Source organism: Crocuta crocuta, unplaced genomic scaffold (assembly GCF_008692635.1).
Source record: "Crocuta crocuta isolate KB4526 unplaced genomic scaffold, BGI_CrCroc_1.0 scaffold334, whole genome shotgun sequence".
Lineage (NCBI taxonomy): Eukaryota > Metazoa > Chordata > Mammalia > Carnivora > Hyaenidae > Crocuta > Crocuta crocuta.
In genome coordinates, this window is record NW_027533260.1 from 420,855 (window position 1) to 441,307 (window position 20,453).

A 20,453-nucleotide genomic window follows, 5' to 3' on the forward strand; every position below is an offset into this window, starting at 1 on the left:
GGGGACAAGTGCCGTACACAAGGCAAGGGGGCGGGTTTGCGGCTCCCAGCCGGTGATGGCCCGGAGTCCGAATCCGCCGAAATTATCTCATTTACTTAAAGTCGGCTCTTGCGGAAGACGGGTAGATTTTCAGACTCAATCTCCTGGAGGCAAACTTGGTGTGAGCTAAGTTGCATTCTCGAGCTGTTCAGGAAGCGCCAAGGCACAGGTGTATATTATCCAGTGTGTGTGTGTGTGTGTGTGTGTGTGTGTGTGTGTGTTTACTTTTGAGAAAGAGCACAAGTGAGAGGGAGACAAAATCCAGTGTGTGTGTGTGTGTGTGTGTGTGTGTGTGTGTGTGTTTACTTTTGAGAAAGAGCACAAGTGAGAGAGGGAGACACAGAATCCAAAGCAGGGTCCAGGCTCTGAGCTGTCAGTGCAAAGCCTGACCTGGGGGTTGAACTCAGGAAGGGTGAGATCATGACTTAGCCAAAGTCCGATGCTTAACCGACTGAGCCACAGAGGAGCCCCTACATGCTATATTTTTAAAAAGGTTTCCGGGTGCCTGGGTGGCTCAGTCATTTAGCATCGGACTTCTGCTCAGGTCATGATCTCACCCTTGGTTCGCTCTAGCACCAGGTAAGCTGGANCCTTCCTCCCTCTCCCTCCCTTCCTCCCTCTCCCTCCCTTCCTCCCTCTCCCTCCCTTCCTCCCTCTCCCTCCCTTCCTCCCTCTCCCTCCCTCCCACCACGGGAGTGGAGGAGGGAAGGAGGAAGGTTTCCAAACAGTAAAAGTTCAAGTGTGAATAGTGCAGCAGAGAACGAACTTCTGGAAAGAGGAAAATATATCTGGTAACAGGCACCCAAGGAAAGCTTCTGGTGAAAAATTGCTTGCAGGAGGAGGTTTTTAAAAACAGAAACAGATTTTGAGCAACTGGTACAGTATTGTTGTGAGATTGTTGAGCTAAACAGTGAAGAAAGAATTCTTGAGACTTTTGTGGTGCAATTTACTAAGGTAATTTAAATAGCACCAGGACAGGACCTGTGGGCAGAAAGAGCTGCGTATTTGCTGTATGAATCTGGTGGTTACATGCCTACTGCTCAAAGGCAAGGGGACATGCAGGGAGTATTGGATCATAAATGTTCTCTTCGAATTTCTGCTCATAAAACTACTTTGACACGATAGCTCTGGTGCTTATCATTCAGTCTGATAGTAACTATTGGTGAGATTTACAGGCAGTCATGAGACCCTTTAAGAATGTAGCAACCAGGGGGTGGCCTGGGTGGCTCAGTTTGGGTAAGCCCCGGCCTCTTGGTTTTGTCTCAGGTCATGATCTCAAGGATCTCAAGGTTTCAAGAGATCAAGCCCAGTATCAGCCTTTGCGCTGACAATGAGGAAACTGCTTGGGATTCTCTAAGCCCCTCTCCCACTCGCACTGTTTGTCTCTCTCAAAATAAATAAATAAACTTTAAAAAAGAAGAAGAAGAAGAAGAATGTGGCAACCAGTACATATTTGATCATTATGAGAACTAATTTGGCTATACGTTAGCCTTCCAGGCTAAAGGTGAACATTTTTCTGCTTCTATCCCTCATCAGTGTGAGGCTGGCCAACACCCACTAGAGGAAAGAGCAGTTGGGAGGAACCTAAATTGAGACTGGGATTGGGGCCTCAGGGAAAAGCCACTAAAAGTGAGGCCAGCAAGGGTCTGGAGTCAATGAAAAAGGTACAACCAGAATTGAGAGTCCAAAAATATTAAGCTTAATAGCTTTTTTCCCCCAAGGCACCAAGATAATTTAATGGGATTAGTCTTTTCAACAAAGGATGCTGGGATAATTGTATTTCTATTTGCAGAAAAATAAATTAAGACCTTTAAACATATACAAAAATTTACTCAAGATAGATCCCAGACCTAAGTATAAGGGAGAGAGGCAAATGGGAGATAGTGTTCATAAACCAAAAAAGTTAGCCAGAGAGTTCGTGGACAAGATCGTAAGGGAAGAGCCATAAAAGAAAAAGTGATAAATTGGACTTGATTAAAATTAAAAACAGTTATACTTTTTTTTTCCTTTTAAACATTTGTACTTTCTAAGCACAACATTTAAGAAGAGTGGAGCCAGAGATTGGGAGAAAATATCTCCACATTGTATATCTGATAAAGGACTTATATTCAGAATATATAAAGAATTGTCAAAGTTCAATAATACCGAAACAACCATCCAGTTACTTTTGGGGGACATGAAATTAAAAAAAAAAAACAAAACTGGATTGTGGTGATAGTGACTCAAGAGCCTGGAGCCTGCTTCAGATTCTGTGCCTCCCTCTCTCTCTGCCCCTCCCCCACTCTCTCCCTTGTGCTCTCTCAGAAATAAATAAAAACATTTAAAAGTTTTTTAAAAAGACAGTAAACAAACATGAAAAATGATCAAGATTATTTGTTATTAGGAAATTACAAATTAAAACTGCAGGCAGGGGGACACCTAGCTGGCTTAGCCAGAGGAGCATGTGACTCTTGCTCTTGGGGGTTGTGAGTTCAAGCCCCAAGTAGAGATGACTTAAATAAATATTTTTTTAAAACCCCAGTATGATACAAGTACCCAGTTACTGGAATTGCTGAAATCCAAAAAACAAAAAGTATAAAATGCTGGTGATAAGGTAGAATAACAGGAACCCTTAATATTTGCCAGAGACAATTAAAAAAAGTACACTTGTGTTAGAAGATAGGCGGAGTCTTAAATGTAGATAATCTCAATTTTTAGAAAGGTGGTTTAAAAAATTTCTCTTAATAAAATGGCTCTAATGGGGAAGGAGAATTTAGGAAAATGGTTGCTTTTGTCAAACCAGGAAGGAAAGATCAAGGAAATGTTTGCCAGAAGATACAAATCCTGGGGCACCTGGATGGCTCAGTTAAGCATCTCAGGTCTAGTCTTGATCTCAGGGTCATGAGTTCAAGTCCACTTTGGAGGAAAGAGAAAGGAAGGAAGGAAGGAAGGAAGGAAGGAAGGAAGGGAGAGAAAGAGAGAGAAAGAGATGTTAAAAAAATCCTATCTTTATTCAGGTACACAGCACTCCATCATGGTGCACTACTACTCTTGATTTTTGTGGGGACAGTGAGGAGAATGGATGCAGGAGACAAATTTTTATTCAAAATTTTGTTAGGAATCTTGAGAGGGGACTCGAAAGACAAAGGAAATATTCCACCATCCAGAAGGTTGAGCCTCATGGGGCACCTGGGTGGCTCATTCAGTTGAGCATCAGCTCAGGTTATGACCTCACGGTTCATGAGTTCAAGCCTAGCATCAACTTGCTGCTATCACCACAGAGCCCGCTTGGCATTCTCTGTCTCCCCCTTTCTCTGTCTCTCTCGCACTTGCACTCTCTCTATCTTTGTCAAAAATGAATGAACAGGAACACCTGGGTGGCTCAGTCAGTTAAGCCTCCGGCTTCAGCTCAGGTCATGATCTTGCAGTTTGCCGGTTTGAGTCCCACTTCAGGCTCTGTGCTGACAGCCTGCTTCGGATTCTGTGTCTCCCTCTCTCTCTCTCTGCCCCTCCCCTGCTCACGGTCTGTCTTTCTGTCTCTCGAAAATAAATAAACATTAAAAACATTTTTTTAATGAATGAATATTAAAAAAACAAAAAACCAGCCTTGGGTTATGAGCCTCAAAAACTCCCAGATTCCTAGGCTTTCAAACGCTGCATTCCCCGAACATTGACCTCAAATTCCATGTCAAGGTTACCACAGGAGCCGTCCTCGCTCATGGACGCTCCAGCTCCTACGGAGCCCCAGGTGAAATCGCTGAGGTCGCCAAGGAGCGGTGTTCGCGGGGCCAAACCTCGCCCCGCAGCGTTAACACACAAGCCTCCTTCCCCTCGTCCTGACCAGCGTCAGACTCTGAAGACTTCGTCTTAGCGTGCACCCCGCATTCCTCAGGGACTGAACCCAAATAAAGCCCCAAACACAGATATCCCCACGCGCATCCCCGCCTCACGCGCCAGGCCCCTCACTCGGGACCCACACGCACTCAGGTGCACCGACCCCGAGCCTCAGAGAACTCCCTGGAACTCGTCGGACTGCGGTGCTCTCGGCGCCCGCGCGGCCCGCGCTGGGGTCGGCCAGAGCTGCGGGAAGTGTGCCCAGCGGGCTTCGGGGCCTTCTGGAAGTGCTCCCCGGCTCGCTCAGGGCCTGAGGGCGCTCGGGTGGGAGGTGACCTCCGTTTCCTCACTGAGCACTCCTAGCACTTCTGACCGGAGCAGCCCCCACTCTGCTGGAAGGAAGAATCGGAAACGTCGTTGTAAAGGCACGTGGGGCCTTCGTCTTCTCGAAAGAGAGGGTCACAGGCGCAGAGCTAAGGCCTCTTCAGAGGCAGGAACCTACCCAAGGCCGATGTGGCGATGTGGCGTGGGGCGCATTCTAATCATCAGTTTGGGGAAAAGGGGAGGCTGAGCCCTTAGGCAGGAACACCTGGGGTGCAGCCAGTTTGCTTGAAGTCCCGCGTCCAAGTGCCGAGAAAACCCCACAGAGCTTCTGGGTGGATTTTGGGTTGACTTTTCCGGAGCTCTGTGTTGGACAAACCTACAGTTTCGGCCTCCTCCTGTGTCTCTCCTTTACTCACACTGGCTACCACACAACTCTTGGACACGTCTGGTCACCAAATGTGTGTGGGGATTTCCACACACCCAGCAATTCTCCAGGACACCAGCTGGATCCTGACACCAGCGACCTGGAGGGTCAGGTCCCACAGGTGAAAAGCTGGGCCCCACAAACTGTACCTCCCTGCTCATTTCATACCCCAGTGGCCAGTAGCAGGCCCCCAGGTTACCTACAACTTCGGACTTGCTTACAAGTGGGAACTCCCCACAACTCCTTCTTCCAGTTCCATTAATTTGCTGGAGCAGCTCACAGAACTCAGAGAAACACACCAGTTTATTAAAACCTAGGATAAAGCATGTAGGTGAACAGCCAGATGAAGAGATACAAAGGGTGAGACCTGGAAGGGTCCCCAAGCACAAGCTGCTATCCTGGTGGAGTTGTGTTATGTTACCCTCCCCCACCTGGCTGTGTTCACCTACCTGGAAGCTCACCTATCATTGGGGATTTTATGAAGGCTTCTTCAAGACTGACCAATTATTGACTCAATTTCCCTCTCTCCTCTCTGGAGGATTGGGGGGTGGGTGGGAGTTGGGGCAGAAAGTTGCAAACTTCTAACTATGGCTTGGTCTCTCTGGTGACCAGTCTTCATCCAGAAGCCTTACAGGAGCCCACCCAGAGTCACCTCATTAGAATAAAAAATGCTCCTAATGCACTTACCACTTATGAATTTACAAGGGTTTCAGGAGCGTGTGCCAGCAAATAGGGGCAGAGACCTATATAATTTCTATTATTTTATAAGGTCAAATAGCCAACTTCAAAGGGTAAGTGCTAAATGACTCTACTTTTCTAATATTCTGTAAATGACAAATTTATAGAATCTCTGATGCCAGGGTTTGGGGTCGGGGAAAAGTGTCGCTATGAAGGGGTAGCATGAGGGAGTTTGTGTTGACAACACATTCTGAATTTTTACTGGTTACAGAAACCTGTATATGTGATAAAGCTTCTTAAAACTGTATATAAAAAACAACCAAAAATGAGTGCATGTTAAAACTGGTGAGATCCAAGTAAATCCCGTGGTTAAAAATATTATAATAATTTCACTTTCCTCTAATTGATATTGAACTATGGTTATGTAAGGTTTTACCTTTGGAAGTAGCTGGCTGAAGGGCATTTAGGAAATCTCCAAAAGATTCATTTTTTGTGATTCTAAACTTAATGCAAAATTAGTGCAAATCATATGGGGTGCCTAGGTGGCTCAGTCGGTTAAGCATCTGACCGGTTCAGGTCATGATCTCATGTTGAAATCTCATGGTTCATGAACTTTTCCACATACACTACATACATTGGGTTTCTCTGGGCTCTGCAATGATGGTACAGAGCCTGCTTGGGATTCTCTCTCTGCCCCTCTCCCACTCTCTTCTTTTTTTTNGGCGCCCCTCCCACTCTCTTTTCAAAATAAATAAACTTTAAAAAAATTAGAAGTTATATAAACATTGCACGTACATTAATTTTATAAACCACTTGATGCTGCTTAGAAACTTGGTTAAACACATCCAAATATATTGTGTTATACATATGAATATATTGTTTCATTATGAAGTACTTCAAGTATTCAGTAATAACAATTACACTTGGAACCCAAGAAATTCAAAAGTTAATTATATAATGAAATAGGCATAGAACACTCATAGGACACTCCTGTGTTGTACATATTGAAATTTAATACATGATGAGAGTAATGCCACTATTTAAAATTTATAAAATCAATGACAAGGCAATTAGAAATATGGCTGAAGGTATCCTGTTCTCAAAGTTTGAGAGGTATGTATTATCTGTTTAGACATGTGACAGAATGCTCTCATTCATCCATTTCCCCAAGGCTTCTTTCCTTAAGTTGTCTGGTATTTTGCTAACATCCACCACATTGAATGTGTTCCCAAGTTATTTCTGTGTGGAATTTCCTGGCAAATATTGCTTCAAGACCTGCTATATTTATTGCCATAGGAAAGTACTTCTCTAGTGTGAACTTTAGTATATGTGCTGCAGAAATGAGCACTTCTCTAGTGTGAACTGATACTACTGAGGTTTTAACGTCTGGGGAAAGCCTTTCCTTTTTCATTCATGATCTGTGATGATGATCACATGATAGGTCTAGTTCCAACTGAAGACTTTCCTAGTCACGCTCAGAGACTCTATCTTAGTCAACACTTTTTAGATGTATATTGTTCTAAAATATTTTCATCAAGGCTGACTGCATGTGAATAGTTTTGTAAAATTTTTTGTCAACATGAAACATAATCAATCACTAAAGATAATACCATTCTTTGCATTCATTCTTCATTGCAAAATATTATATTGAGGGCCTACAACTAGCATACTGGCAACAGGATTTCCCAAAGTGACTATCTGTGAATTCTCTTATGTTTAACAAGGATTGACAAGTGGGCAAAAGTCTTCCCACAATCACTGCATCCATAGGGCCTTTCTCCGGTATGTTTTCTTTGATGAACGTTGAGCCCTGACTTGGTCGTGAAGGCTTTCCCACATTCACTGCATTCATATGGTTTCTCTCCTGTGTGAATTCTCTGATGGGTAATGAGATCATTTTTGCGCAAAGAAAATTTTCCACATTCGGTACATGCAAAGGAGGTTTTTCCGGCGTGAAATCTCTGATGTTGTATGAGGCAGGTCTTCTTCCTGAAGGCTTTATCACATTCGTTGCATTTGTATGGCTTCTCTCCAGTATGAGTTTGCTGATGTATACCTAGAGTACTCTTCATGGTGAAGCCCTTTCCACATTCATTGCATATATATGGTTTTTCCCCAGTATGAGTTCGCAAATGTGCAATGAGCATGCTTTTCCCAGTTAAGCCTTTGCCACATTCGTTGCATATATAGGGTTTCTCTCCTGTATGAGTGCGCCTGTGTACATTCAGATGACTCTTCTCTGTGAAGCCTTTTCCACATTCACTGCAAATATAGGGCTTCTCTCCCGTATGAGTTCGTTGATGTCCAATCAGCCGTATCTTTGCTGGAAAGCCTTTTCCACACTCACTGCATATATAAGGCTTCTCTCCTGTATGAGTTCGCTGATGTACAATCAGGCGGCTCTTCACGGTGAAGCCTTTCCCACAATCACTGCATATATATGGCTTCTCTGCAGTATGAGTTCGCTGATGTACAATGAGATCACTCTTCATGGTGAAGCCTTTTCCACATACACTACATACATAGGGTTTCTCTCCCGTGTGTGTCCGCTGATGTCTGATGAGAGGACTCTTCAAGGTGAAGCCTTTTCCACACTCATTGCATGTGTAGGGTTTCTCTCCTGTATGCGTTCGCTGATGTACGATGAGACAGTGCTTCATCGAAAAGCTTTTTCCACACTCACTGCATATGTACAATTTCTCTTCTGTATGAGTTTGCTGATGTGTGATAAGACTGTTCTTCAAGGTGAAACCTTTTCCACATTCGTCGCATATAAAAGGTTTCTCACCAGTGTGAGTTCGATGATGTGCAACAAGACGCCTCTTCTCAATGAAGCCTTTTCCACATTCGCTGCATATATATGGTTTCTCTCCTGTATGAGTTTTCTGATGTGTAGTGAGACTAAACTTTGTAGAGAAAGCTTTCTCGCACAGACTGCATCCATGGGGCTTCTCTCCTGTATGAGTTCGCTGATGATAAATGAGCCGACATTTCTTGATGAATGCCTTCCCACATTCGTTACATGTATAAGGCTTCTGTCCCATATGAGTTTTCTGGTGTATGTTGAATTGTGATTTCTTAAGGAACGTTTTGTCACACTCAGTGCATTCATAATGTTTCAGTCCTGTATGAATTCTCTGATGTTCAACTAGCCTGGATTTTCTGGAGAACGCTTTCCCACACATACTGCACCCATGAGGTTTCTCTCTAGTATGAACTCTCTGATGATCAGTGAGCTGAGACACCTTGACAAAGGCTTTCCCACATTCACTGCATACATGGGCTTTCTGCATGTTTGGAGTCCTCTGTTGTTTAGTGACCCAGGAGTTATCATTGCTGGGTTTTACACCCACAGGAGATTTATTTACACTGTAAAATTGTTCCTGGGCACCATGAAGAAGGGATTTCCCATCTTCATTCAACTCAGCAGAGTTCTCCAAATCATAGCTTATACTCTGGCTTTCAAAACTTGTATTTGATTTTAAAGATTTTTCACGTAAATCAAACATATAATTTTGCTTTAACAGAAAATCACTTTCGTTCTGATTAAAAATGTTTGCAAATGTATTACGTTCACAGCATTGTTCCACACACTTCTGAATGCTTCGATTTTGCAACTGACACTGCAAGGGTCCATCAACTTTCCTGATTTCTAGGAGAGAAGAGAACAATGAATCACTCTATAATCTCTCATAATTTTAGTTTGGAATAAAACTGTTTTTAAAAAGCCTTCATGTGAAATAGCTATTTAGTGAGACTCCTACATGTGGTATAGTAAAAAATACATTTGGTTTCCATCCACGGTTCTTGGTACAGAGCTCCTAAAACCCTTAAAATTTCCTAACAGGAGTTTCTTTCATTATTCATAATAAGTCCTTCCAGTCACAACTGAGTTTATGCTAATGAGGCAATTTAGCATAGGGTTCCTACTAGATCACAAAATGGGCTGGTACCCAGAAAGACCAAGTGATCATAAGGTTGGAACTTTCTGCCCTACCCACCAATTTCTGGGAAAGGCAGGAGGAACTAGAGATTAAAGTTCTGCAGAAACTCTCGGGGCGCCTGGATAGCTCAGTTGGTTAAGCTCATCACTCTTGATTTTGGTTCAAGTCATGATCTCACAGTGTGTGAGATGAAGCCTGGTGGCAGGCTCTGTAATACCGGCAAAGTATTTCTCTGAGTTCTGTGAGCCTCTGGCAAGTTAATTGAACCCAAGGAGGGGGTCATGGGAATCTACAATTTATAGCCAGATGGACAGAAGCATAGGTAACAATCTGGACTTGCAATTGATATCTGAAGTATGGATAGTCTTGTGGGACTGAACCTTTAGTTTGTAGGATCTGACATTCTTTCCAGGTAGATAGTATCAGAATTGAGTTAAATCTGTAAAACATCCAGGTTTTATTCTAGGTATAGACAACTAAGCAAGGGATTAAAGAAGGCAACTGGAATCTGTGAAACACGATTAAAGAAGCAATGGAGAAGTAAGATGTGGAGGACATCAAGATATATTTAAAGAAAAGGTAAGGTTCACCGATAGGCTCAATGGGAGAAGTGGGAAGACGTTAATGAAAGCAAAGACTCAAAGATTACTTCAGGAATCATGTGGCTTGAGCTGCTGGACAGATGAAATGCCTCTCACTAAAATGAGGAATATTACTGAAGTCCAGAATGAGGGGAAAATCTAGCATGCATTATGAAACATGAGCTGTCAGCACAGAGCTGGATACGGGGCTCGAACCCACGAACTGTGTGAGATCATGACCTGAGCTGAAGTCAGACACTCAAATGACAGAACCACTCAGGCACCCCATTTTCCCACTGCTTTACAAATTAAAAAGTAATAATAAATGGGTATATCCAGTGTCAAGGCATGATTGAACTACAAAAAAAAGAAAAAAAAAAAAAGTCAGGGCGTGCTTTGGAGCCTGGAGCCTGCTTTGGATTCGGTGTCTCCCTCTCTCTCTCTGCTCCTCTCCTGCTCACACTCTGTCTCTTAAAAACAAATAAACATTAAAAAAAAAAAACTTAAAAGATATTTTCTTGTTAATCAAAAAACTTTTAAGAAGAGAGCTCAGCAAGCAGAGAACATTCAAGTTAATGCCAGGATGGGGAGAATTTAAAATGTGTAGTTGTGTTGAACTCAAAGAGAACCTAAACTTTATATTTTATTAAGTTTATTTATTCTTTGAGAGAGAGACAGAGACAGCACGAGCAAGGAGAGGCAGAGAGAGATGGAGAGAGAGAATCCCAAGCTGGCTCTGAGCTTCCAGCACAGAGCCTGATGTGGGGTTTGAACTCACAAAGCCATGAGATCATGACCTGAGCCGAAACGGAGTCAGATGCTTAACCAACTGAGCCACCCAGGTGCCCTGAGAACCTAAATTTTCAAAAAAGGATGAAAAGAAGATGATTACTGTTCTCACAAACAGAAAGGGAAGTCACGGGCCGACCGCCATGAAGAAGAGTAAAATATATAGAATGAAAGCATGCATTAGACAATATTAAGAGAGAAGTCAATTGGATATCTCAAGAGAAGAAAAAGAGGTTGATTCACGGGAATGGTGGAAACTTAAGAATTAGGAGAACTGAGAAGAAAATGAAAACAAAAGTATGGAGAACCTCAGGGGTAGGGAGCAAAGAATGACACAAATGCATAGCCAGGTTACCATGGAGACCAAGTATGGAAGGTGGGATTAGATATTATGGAAGGAAATCATTATTTCCTGGTAAGCAGGCATAGTAGTAGTAAGAACAAAGTAGGGAAGTCACGGTTGTTTCTTTCCAGAAAGGGCTGGAAAGTGGAATTTCATAGCAGGAGAAGTAGGAATGTAGGTAGAGACACTGTCACAGTGGATGAAGAAGATGAAGATTAGAAAGTCGGAAGAAGATGACCATGCAAAACAAACAGAAACAAGAAGTATATAAAGTAAACAGGGATCAGATCTCAAAAGAAAAAAAGGGGTATATTTTTCTTGAAATTTCAACTAAGAAAGAGTTCCCATATGGGAAAAGAGAGGTGGGGAGGGACCGTTTACTTTTCCTTACGCACTGTCACAGCTCTGCCTGACCAGGATACTACTTCTGCACCCACCCACCACCCTGCCATGCTCTCACTCACCTGGGCAGATTCGACTGTTGATTTCATCTTCTATCGTCCAAAGTTCTCCTCGTTCCAACCTGGAGAGTGCATCTGGTTTGCTGGCGTGACACCCTGTTCATGAGAAATGATAGAGGACTCAGTGGTTGGGGCGCCAGGGTGGCTCAGCTGGTTCAGTGTCCGACTTGGGCTCAGGTCATGATTTCGCAGTTCGCAGATTCAAGCTCCATGTTGGGCTCTGTGCTGGCAGCGTGGAGCCTGGCTTGGGATTCTCTCTCTCTCTCTCTCTCTCTCTCTCTCTCCCTTCTCTCTGCCCCTCCCTGAGTCACACTTTCTCTCTCTCTCAAAATAAATAAATAAACTTAAAAAAAAGAAGAAGAGGACTCAGTGGGCTGGAGTATATCAAGAAGGGATAATGTTACATTTTAGGAACGAAACAAGGTTTCACATTCACATCTGTAAACATCAAGGCTTTTCTCTCAAGAGAGGGAACATTATATCCCCTTGCCTGAGACAAGAGAAGGATCTGAGAATCTATCATTTGAGAGTACTAAGGAGGTAAGTAGCTGAGAAAGAGAAAACCACTAGCAGAGCACCCTGTGAGAGACACCGGGGAGCCGTCCTCACCCACTGACACCAGGTTCCTGTAGTTCTCCAGCATCACGTCCCTGTACAGGTCCTTCTGGGCGGGGGCCAGGAGCCGCCACTCCTCCCGGGAGAAGTCCACGGCCACGTCCTCCAGTGTCAGCGATTCCTGTTATAACACAGCTATGTTTAATGAAGTGATATTCTTTCAGTGATATGTAAAAAATGGATAAAGGAAATTATTCTGTTCATTTCTCCATATAGGAAATCGGTGGTTTTTATTCTTTAATACATGGTGGTTGAATAAGAAATCTTATAAAATATTATGTCATTGTGCAGTTTTCTCTTCATTCAACACAGGTGAAAGTTAAATTAAGTTTCCATAATAGGTACCATTAAATCCACTTGCTGGTGTAAGAACATCTGTAATGTATATAGATTTAAGCATCTATTTGCCAGTATGGAACTATGTAGATGAAGAACACAGATTTCTTAGTTCACCATGAGCATCTGAACCAATTCCAAAATCAGTAATGAAAATTGAAGATATGCTAGAATCACCAGAAAATCCATACTAATTTCAGTGGTTAATATACTAAACAAGGAACTGTATAAAATATGTATAAAACAAAGAGATTAATGGATGATTAAGCAAATTTGTAAAAAAAATAAAACTATAAAGAATATACTTATAGACACATATACGTATATAGACAAATATGTATGTGCACATATCATTAGGCAGGGTTAATACCACAATAGAAACAATGAAGAAACAGCTGTAGGAAATAGGTTTTTACATTTATGAGAAGTAAGGGCAGTTAAGGCCTTAACTCACCACAGTTCTATGAAAAATGATCAAAGACTCATGTGAACTTCAAACCTATATGTCATGAAACCTTAACATTCCTCAAGGAACTAGCCAGTTTTCTCCATACTGTGATATAATAAGAGGTATATATGTGGTATTCCTCTCCAGTTCCTAGCACAAAGCTACTAAAGCCTTTGGGAGTGCTTGGAGTGAGAGGGGCACCTTGTGTTATTTGTAACAAGCCCCTTTCAATCACACCTGGATTTATATTAAGGTGGTTACTCCTGTGGGCCCCTAAGTACCCTAAGGATGTGGCTGGTTGCTAATGGAACCAAGCTATTGATTAGAGGGCTGGAAGTGTCGGCTCCACCCCAGCCGTGTAGGGAGGAAAGAGGAACTGGAGACTGAGATAATCACTAAATGGCCAGTGATTTCATCACTTGCCCCTACACAATGAAACTTCCATGAAAAAACACTAAACTACAGGGCTCGGGGAGCATGTTAACACATCAAGGTGCTGGGAGGGTGGCTTGCTTGGAGATGGCATGGAAGGTCTTCGCCCCTTCTCCCATACCTTGCCCTATGCCTCTCTCCCATTTGGCTCTTCCCATCTTGTACCTTTTATAATAAACTGGTGAGTGTGAAGTAAAGTGTTTTCCTGAGTTCTGTGAGCTACTGGAGTGAATTCTCAAACCCAAGGATTTGCCCATTTGTAGCCAAGTCAGAACTATGGGGACTCTGGGCACCAAATACTTGGCATCTGTAATGAAGTCAGTCTTGTGGGACTGAGCCCTATAAGTTTGTGGTGTAAGATAGGAACTCTAGGTAGTTAGTGTCAAGATTGAATCAAATTGTACACAGGTGGTGTCTGGAGAGTTGGGGAACTGGTCATTGGTGTGAAAAAATTCACATGTTTGGTTTCAGAAGCATTGGTCTTAGAAAGAGATCACAGTAATTAATGCCTACCATGTAACTTCCCAAGATTCTCTTATGATCGCTGTCAGAGATATGTGCAACACTGACAGCTACATGACCGACAGGGTCTTGCATAATCACATATATTCCAACATGAGTCACAAAGTATGGATCCTATGAAAAGTATGTTCCTGATCCTACTTGGCCCCGATTTCTCCAGATCCTGCTATTCTCAATTTAAACTTTAGTGTTTAATTGCACTNGGAAAAGAATTAAAAGAAACCAAAAGTCACCTGGGCCTGGATCATCTTCTTCTGATTTTGGGAAATGGCTGCTAACTGGGATGCTCTGTCTTTAGCTCTTCTGGATCAGCTCTAAATTTCTGTTCAAAAATCTCAGTCTCCAGTCAAGGGTTTCTCGAGAAATACTGATGGCTAAGTCTTGGAATCTTCTTCTTTTTCCCGGGATCCCTCTTGTCCCTGGGGTGCCAGCACCTACAGGCTGTAAAAGCAAATTACTCTGAGTGGCACAATCTCTGTAGGCCCAGAAGTTGTTACTGCTGCTATGTATTCATCTTAAACCAAAGCCCCAAAAGATCTTTTTGAGAAGAGAGGGAAACAAACCACAAGAGACTCTTCACGATAGAGAACAAGCTGAGGGGTGATGGAGGGAGGTGGGTGGGGGATGGGCTAGATGGGTGCTGGGTACTAAGGAGGGCACTTGTTGGGATGAGCACTGGCTGTTGTATGTTTAACCAACTGAGCCACGCAGGCGCCCTCCATGGATGTGGTATATGATAAATCACTGAATTCTACTCCTTGAAACCAATACTGCATGGTATGTTAACTAAAATTTAAAAATTAAAAAAAAATCTTTTTATTAAGTGCTCTGGCCCAAGAAACATAACACTCAGAATGTGCTCTGGGAAGCACATCTTTCTTCTGTAAAGCAGAAGTAGTATGACTGTCAAAGGGAACGTGGGACAGAGACCCCGAAGAGTGTGATGCCCAGTGGCAGGGGACTCCTCAGGCAGATCAAGTTTACGAAAGAGGGCATACAGTAAGATGTACACAGTCTTCTCTTAAATCATGAATATCCATCTACCTCTTCCAAAGTCTTTGTACATCCCAGGGTACATGCACTTTGACTTTGAGAACACCATGCTAATAAGCAAATAATAAGCACTGTCTTATATAATTTCTCATTGTCATCCAGTTCTTCATACTCTGTAGAGTATTATAAGTATAAACCTATATAGGATAGTTGGCAAAAATATTCTTTAGAAAACGAACTGAAATAGACATTCTCAGGCAAAAGCACACAGAATTCTTCATCAGAAGACCTGTGTTACAGCAAGTAAGAAGGTTCTTCAAGCAGAAGGAAAGGATATTCCAATGTAAGCAGAGGAGTAAGGAGTCAAGAGAAATAAAACTGGTAAACACCAACTGGAAACATAACAATGGTCATCTCTCAGGAGGTTTTAAAAACATGAAGAGTTAACATATTCCATGACAGGGGCACCTGGGTGGCTCAGTCCGTTAAGTGTCAGACTTTGGCTCAGGTCATGATCTCGCGTTTCATGGATGGGGCCCCATGTCAGGCTCTGGTGACAGCTCAGAGCCTGGAGCCTGCTTTGGATTTTGTGTCTCCCTCTCACTCTGCCCCTCCCCCGCTCATGCTCTGTCTGTCTCTCTCTCAAAAATAAACATTAAAAAATATTTAAAAATTAGGGTGCCTTGGGGCGCCTGGGTGGCTTAGTCGGTTAAGCGTCCGACTTTCGCTTAGGTCATGATCTCGCGGTTCGTGGGTTCGAGCCCCGCGTCGGGCTCTGTGCTGACTGCCAGCTCAGAGCCTGGAGCCTGTTTCAGTCTGTGACTCCCTCTCTCTCTGACCCTCCCCTGCTCACGCTGTCTCTCTCTCTCCTAGAAATAAATAAAACATTAAAAAAAAAATTAAAAAAAAATAAAAATTAGGGTGCCTGAGTGGCTCAGTCAGTTAAGTGTCCGACTTCAGCTCAGGTTATGATCTCGCAATTTGTGGGTTCAAGCCCCGCACTGGGCTCTGTGCTGAGAGCTCAGAGCCTGGAGCCAGCTTCGGATTCTGTGTCTCCCTCTCTCTGCCCCTCCCCTTCTCGCACTCTCTCTGTCTCTGGAAAATAAATAAACATTATTTATTTCTGAGAGAGAGAGAGAGGCAGCAGGAGCAGGGGAGGGTCAGAGAGAGAGGGAGACACAGAATTAGAAGCAGGCTCCAGGCTCTGAGGTGTCAGCACAGAACCCAGTGCGGGGCTCGAACCCATGAACCGTGAGATCATGACCGGAGCCGAAGTCAAGGGCTCAACCAACTGAGCCACCCAGGCATCCCTGAAAATAAATAAACATTAAAAAAATTTTAAAAAATATTTAAAACTAAAGGAAAAATGAAAAATAAAAAATAAAATATAAAATATTCCATGACAGCATATACCATATGAAGTGGTAAATGAAAAACTTTTAAATCTCTGTATAGACAGAGTATAAAAGTACTAATATCATAATACTTTGACAAATACAAACTATCTTATTTTGCAATCTCTAGTGTCAAGAATAAAACTAATATATGTATTTTAAATATACATAACTACACGTTAAAAGAGAAAAAAAAATAATGCACATGGTTTCTGTAGCAACTACTCAACTATACCACTATAGCCCAAAAGCAGCCATATTAAAAAAAAAATAGGTGTGGCTGAGTTCCAATAAAACTTTATTAACAAAAACTGGCACTGGCTCAGATTCAGTTCATGGGCTCTACTTGCCATGGGTCATCTAAACCAAGGGTCAGTAACACAGGGCCTAGACCACCTGTTTTCATAAATAAAGTTTTATAGGAACCCAATCAGATCCATTTGTTGACTATTGTCTCTGTTTTCACACTCTATCTACAATGGCAGAATTGAGAATTTACATCTGAAAACACTACCCAGTACAATACAGTTTGAAAAAATAATCAAAGTTGACTTTCGAATATAGAAAGAGGCAAATTATCAGTATTCACCTAACTTGTCTCTATATGTATTTAGTCAGGTGGCTGGTTACAACATTTAAATAGAAAAATTCTAGGGGCGCCTGGGTGACTCAGTCAGTTAAGCGACCGACGCTGGATCTTAGCTCAGGTCATGATCTCATGGCTAGTGAGTTCAAGCCCCACATAGGGCTCTGCACTGACAGTGTAGAGCCTGCTTGGAATTCTCTCTCTTACTCCTGCCCCTACCCCACTTGCTTACTCTCTCTCTCTCAAAATAAATAAATAAACTTAAAAAAAATTTTTTTTTTATATTCTAGGGGCACTTCAGTGGCTCAGTCAGTTGAGCTCAAGTTTGACTCTTGATTTCTACCCACGACATAATCCCAGTGTCTTGGGATCAAGCCCTGTGTCAGGCTCTGCACTGAGATTGGAGCCTGCTTAGGATTCTCTCTCTCTTTCTCTCTCCTCCTGTCCTGTTCCCCCACTCACACTCTCTCTAAAATTAAAAAAAAAAAAATCTATATCACCTTAAAGCACACACAGGTCAAGGTCAGTGTTAAAGAGCAAGACATTTCATGGAAATAATTTAACATTTTAAAATTTTATTTATTTATTTATTTAGAGAGCACAAGCAAAGGAGAAGGGGAAAGGGACAGAGAATCTTAAGCAGGCTGCACACGCAGCACAAGGCTGACTCGGGCTCAACCCAGAGTCAGATGGGGACACTCAACCTGTTTAGCCACCCAAGCACCCCTAACATTCAACTTAAAACCAGCAATAGAAGTATCACTAGTAACCGAAGAATTCATGTCTAAGAATTTCTGAAAAGGAAATACTGACAACAGTATAATATTTGAAAGGTCATTTGCAGTTCCTCATTATATTTTTCATAAGAGGACTTACATTTTAAATCAGAAAATTATTGGCATTCTACATTTAAAATCGAATGGCTGTTGCTAGATCATTAATGTAAGTTCACAGCTTTAAACGTTTTCATACTTAAAAAAAGAGACAGACAAGTACGGAAGGAGGTAGGGAGAGAGAAAATGAGTTCTAAATACACATTTTACAAAGCACAAAATCATAAATATGGGGAAATTATCAGCCTTTTTACTCAAATACTGTAGGCGCCTGCCATCACAGACCACAATTTTAGGTATTTTACTATACTTTTCTTCAAAACAACGCTGAGGGAGAGTAATTTAACTTCTCTTTTTGCCAACAGGGAAACAGACACAGGACGCACCAGTCACACAATGGGATTGAAAAGCCAGATTAATCTCATTCCAAAATTCACTTTCATTCCACTTCGCAACAGGCCAAGACTATTTGTAAATAAAATTTCTGTTCATTAAGTAAACAAAGGAAACAAGTAAAAAGCTATTGGAATGCTACTAATCATGTAATTGCAGGGGCATTTAGAGTACTGGTAGTGATCTGCAACCGTCTTTAAAATGCACCAAAACCAACAACAGAAGACTGATTCATGAAAAGATGGGTCAGGTAACTGGTAGAGTAATCTAATGCTTCGTTAATGGTGAAATCTAGGTGGGAGGTATATACATGGTTACTTTAAAATTCTTTCAGTATGACTGTATGTGTGAAATTTTTCTACACTTAAATGGGTGGAGAGAAAGAGACTGTAATAAGAATTTAGTAGCGTGGCCAAGTAGCAAATAAATATTTAAAGTTAATCGATCTTTTACATTATAGAAAATTATAAGGACAAGGATGTCAGAAAGTAGTAACACGCTTACAACTGCAATAAAAATAGTCTATACTGGAAACTATTGGAAAGGCTGGGGAACAAATCCACGGGTATAAAGGCATAATCATAAACTGCCCCCAAAACGATACTTCAAAATCTCAAACATTTCACCTCTATATAGATCTACATCGGCAAATGCTTAATACGAATCCACTCACAAGATCACCGGTTCACACGTTAAAAGTAATTTGTAAATGTTTATTACATGAAATAAGGCAAGAGAGAAAATCATAGTACCATTTACACAACTTATCTGAATTACCAACATTAAGCACATAATCTAATAAAAGCCTCAAATTTTAATCTACTAAAATTTTGACAAGGATTATCCCTTGGGAACCGAACGTACAGTGTGATGCGAGATTTTACTTGTGTCCGAATCTGAAAAGAAATATCCAAGAGGAATGTGCAAGGAATCTTGGAGGACAAAGGATAAAAGGCAGCATCTTAAATATAAAACTGCTATTAGATACGCTGGATCGTTCATCTCGCCAAAAACTTTCATTCCTGAGAGTTCGAGAGTAAGAAGCGGTGCTGGCTGCCAAATACCCAGGCGCTGGAAAAAGACCTGGGGCTTAAAGGGCGGCAGCGGGGACGTCACACCCGCTGTCCGCGACAGCAGCCGAGGCCCGAGCTCTGCACGCCGCGGCCAAGCCCCATGCTCCCACCCGCGCCCCCGCGGCCCCCGCGTCAGCTCCACGCACGGACCCCGACCCGTGAACCCCGGAACAGCTCATCTTTGAGTCCCGAACAAAACCCGCTCCACTCGGCAGCTGACAGCCACCTGACTCCCGCGCGCAATCTCTGAGCCCCAACGAGTGGAGGGCCCCCGCCTGTGCCCTCGGCACCCGGTCGCTGTTCTCCAGAAATCTTTACCCAGGAGCTACGAGAGCACCTCCTGACCGAGGCCAGAGGCACCCCAAGCGCACACCCTAACACGGAACGACACCCACCCTCGGTCTCCTCCCGCTGGAATTCCACCCGCATCAGCCTAGGCGGACGCCGACGGACGGTCCCCGGCCACAGTCCACGAAGGCACCTGATTTTCTCCACACACCACCGCGACCAGCCGGCGCCTGAACTTACTTCGCTGAACTCCGTCCGCGTCCCTCAGCACCGCCGGACTGCGGCCAACAAGGGTCTGAGGCATTTCTAGAGAAAAGACCACTGGATCCCGGCTTTTCCGCTGCGGCAACATGGCGGCACCCTGGCCCTGCCCCGTGGGGGCAGCCATCTTGGATCCCGGCCCTACGGGACGCCGAGAGGCCGGTTCCGCGCCCGCTGGCAGGCGCGGCTGGGAACGTGAAAGGGCCTGTCAGTCCGGGCGGAAACGCACAGGTATGCTCAAGGCTGGCGCTTACGCCAGGCAAAAACGGTGCGCGGGAAATCCCTTTCAACGAGCAGACGGGAAAATTAAAATTAGGACACGGCTCGGTTGGCGTGATCCTGTTAACGGGAAGTGGAGGTATTTGTATAGCTCAGAATTCACAGAAGCCTCCTCGGGGGAGTTTCCAGCAGAAACGGTTTGAAGCGACTTTTGGACAGAGAACAACGTTCTCAGAAGCTGAGGGCACAGGAATGACAGTCACTGACTGGGAAAGAAAACCGCAGGAACGCGCCAGTTAGACGTGGGCAAGAGTAATGGGGTGGGTAGGCCTCTAAGGTCAGAGAAAGTGAGAAAAGGTCAAAGCCCAGAGAAGGGCGCAGCCTAGGGTGCACACCGAGCTTTTCCTGGGTCCAGAGAGGAAGGCGGGGCTCTGAGGACCAGTGGCCAAGAATAGGCAACTGTGACAAATTCTACAAGAATAAAAGTAGTGTAAAAATATATAGTACATGTGTCATATGCGAAAAGCATCAACTGTCATGGTAATATAAATCCTAAATTTGGATCCAACTGACCCTGTCTTATATATTGGAAGGAATGGAAAGATTTGAGTGTGTGAGTGAGTGTGTGTGTGTGTGTGTGTGTGTAACAGAAACTCCCACAATA

At 43.2% G+C, this 20,453-nt stretch overlaps 1 protein-coding gene across 1 annotated transcript; it reads right to left on the minus strand.

Annotated features, from left to right (window-relative positions):
• Positions 1-6,225: 6,225 nt before the first annotated feature.
• On the minus strand, positions 6,226-19,793 carry ZNF615 (zinc finger protein 615). The gene is made up of 5 exons (XM_077747236.1): positions 19,550-19,793; positions 13,983-14,190; positions 12,006-12,132; positions 11,400-11,492; positions 6,226-8,930 (listed from the first exon to the last, which is right to left on the minus strand). Exons 2-5 carry the CDS (start codon positions 13,995-13,997, stop codon positions 6,973-6,975), a joined length of 2,193 nt encoding a protein of 730 aa, XP_077603362.1. The 5' UTR covers positions 13,998-14,190; positions 19,550-19,793; the 3' UTR covers positions 6,226-6,972.
• Between the last annotated feature and the right edge of the window lie 660 nt (positions 19,794-20,453).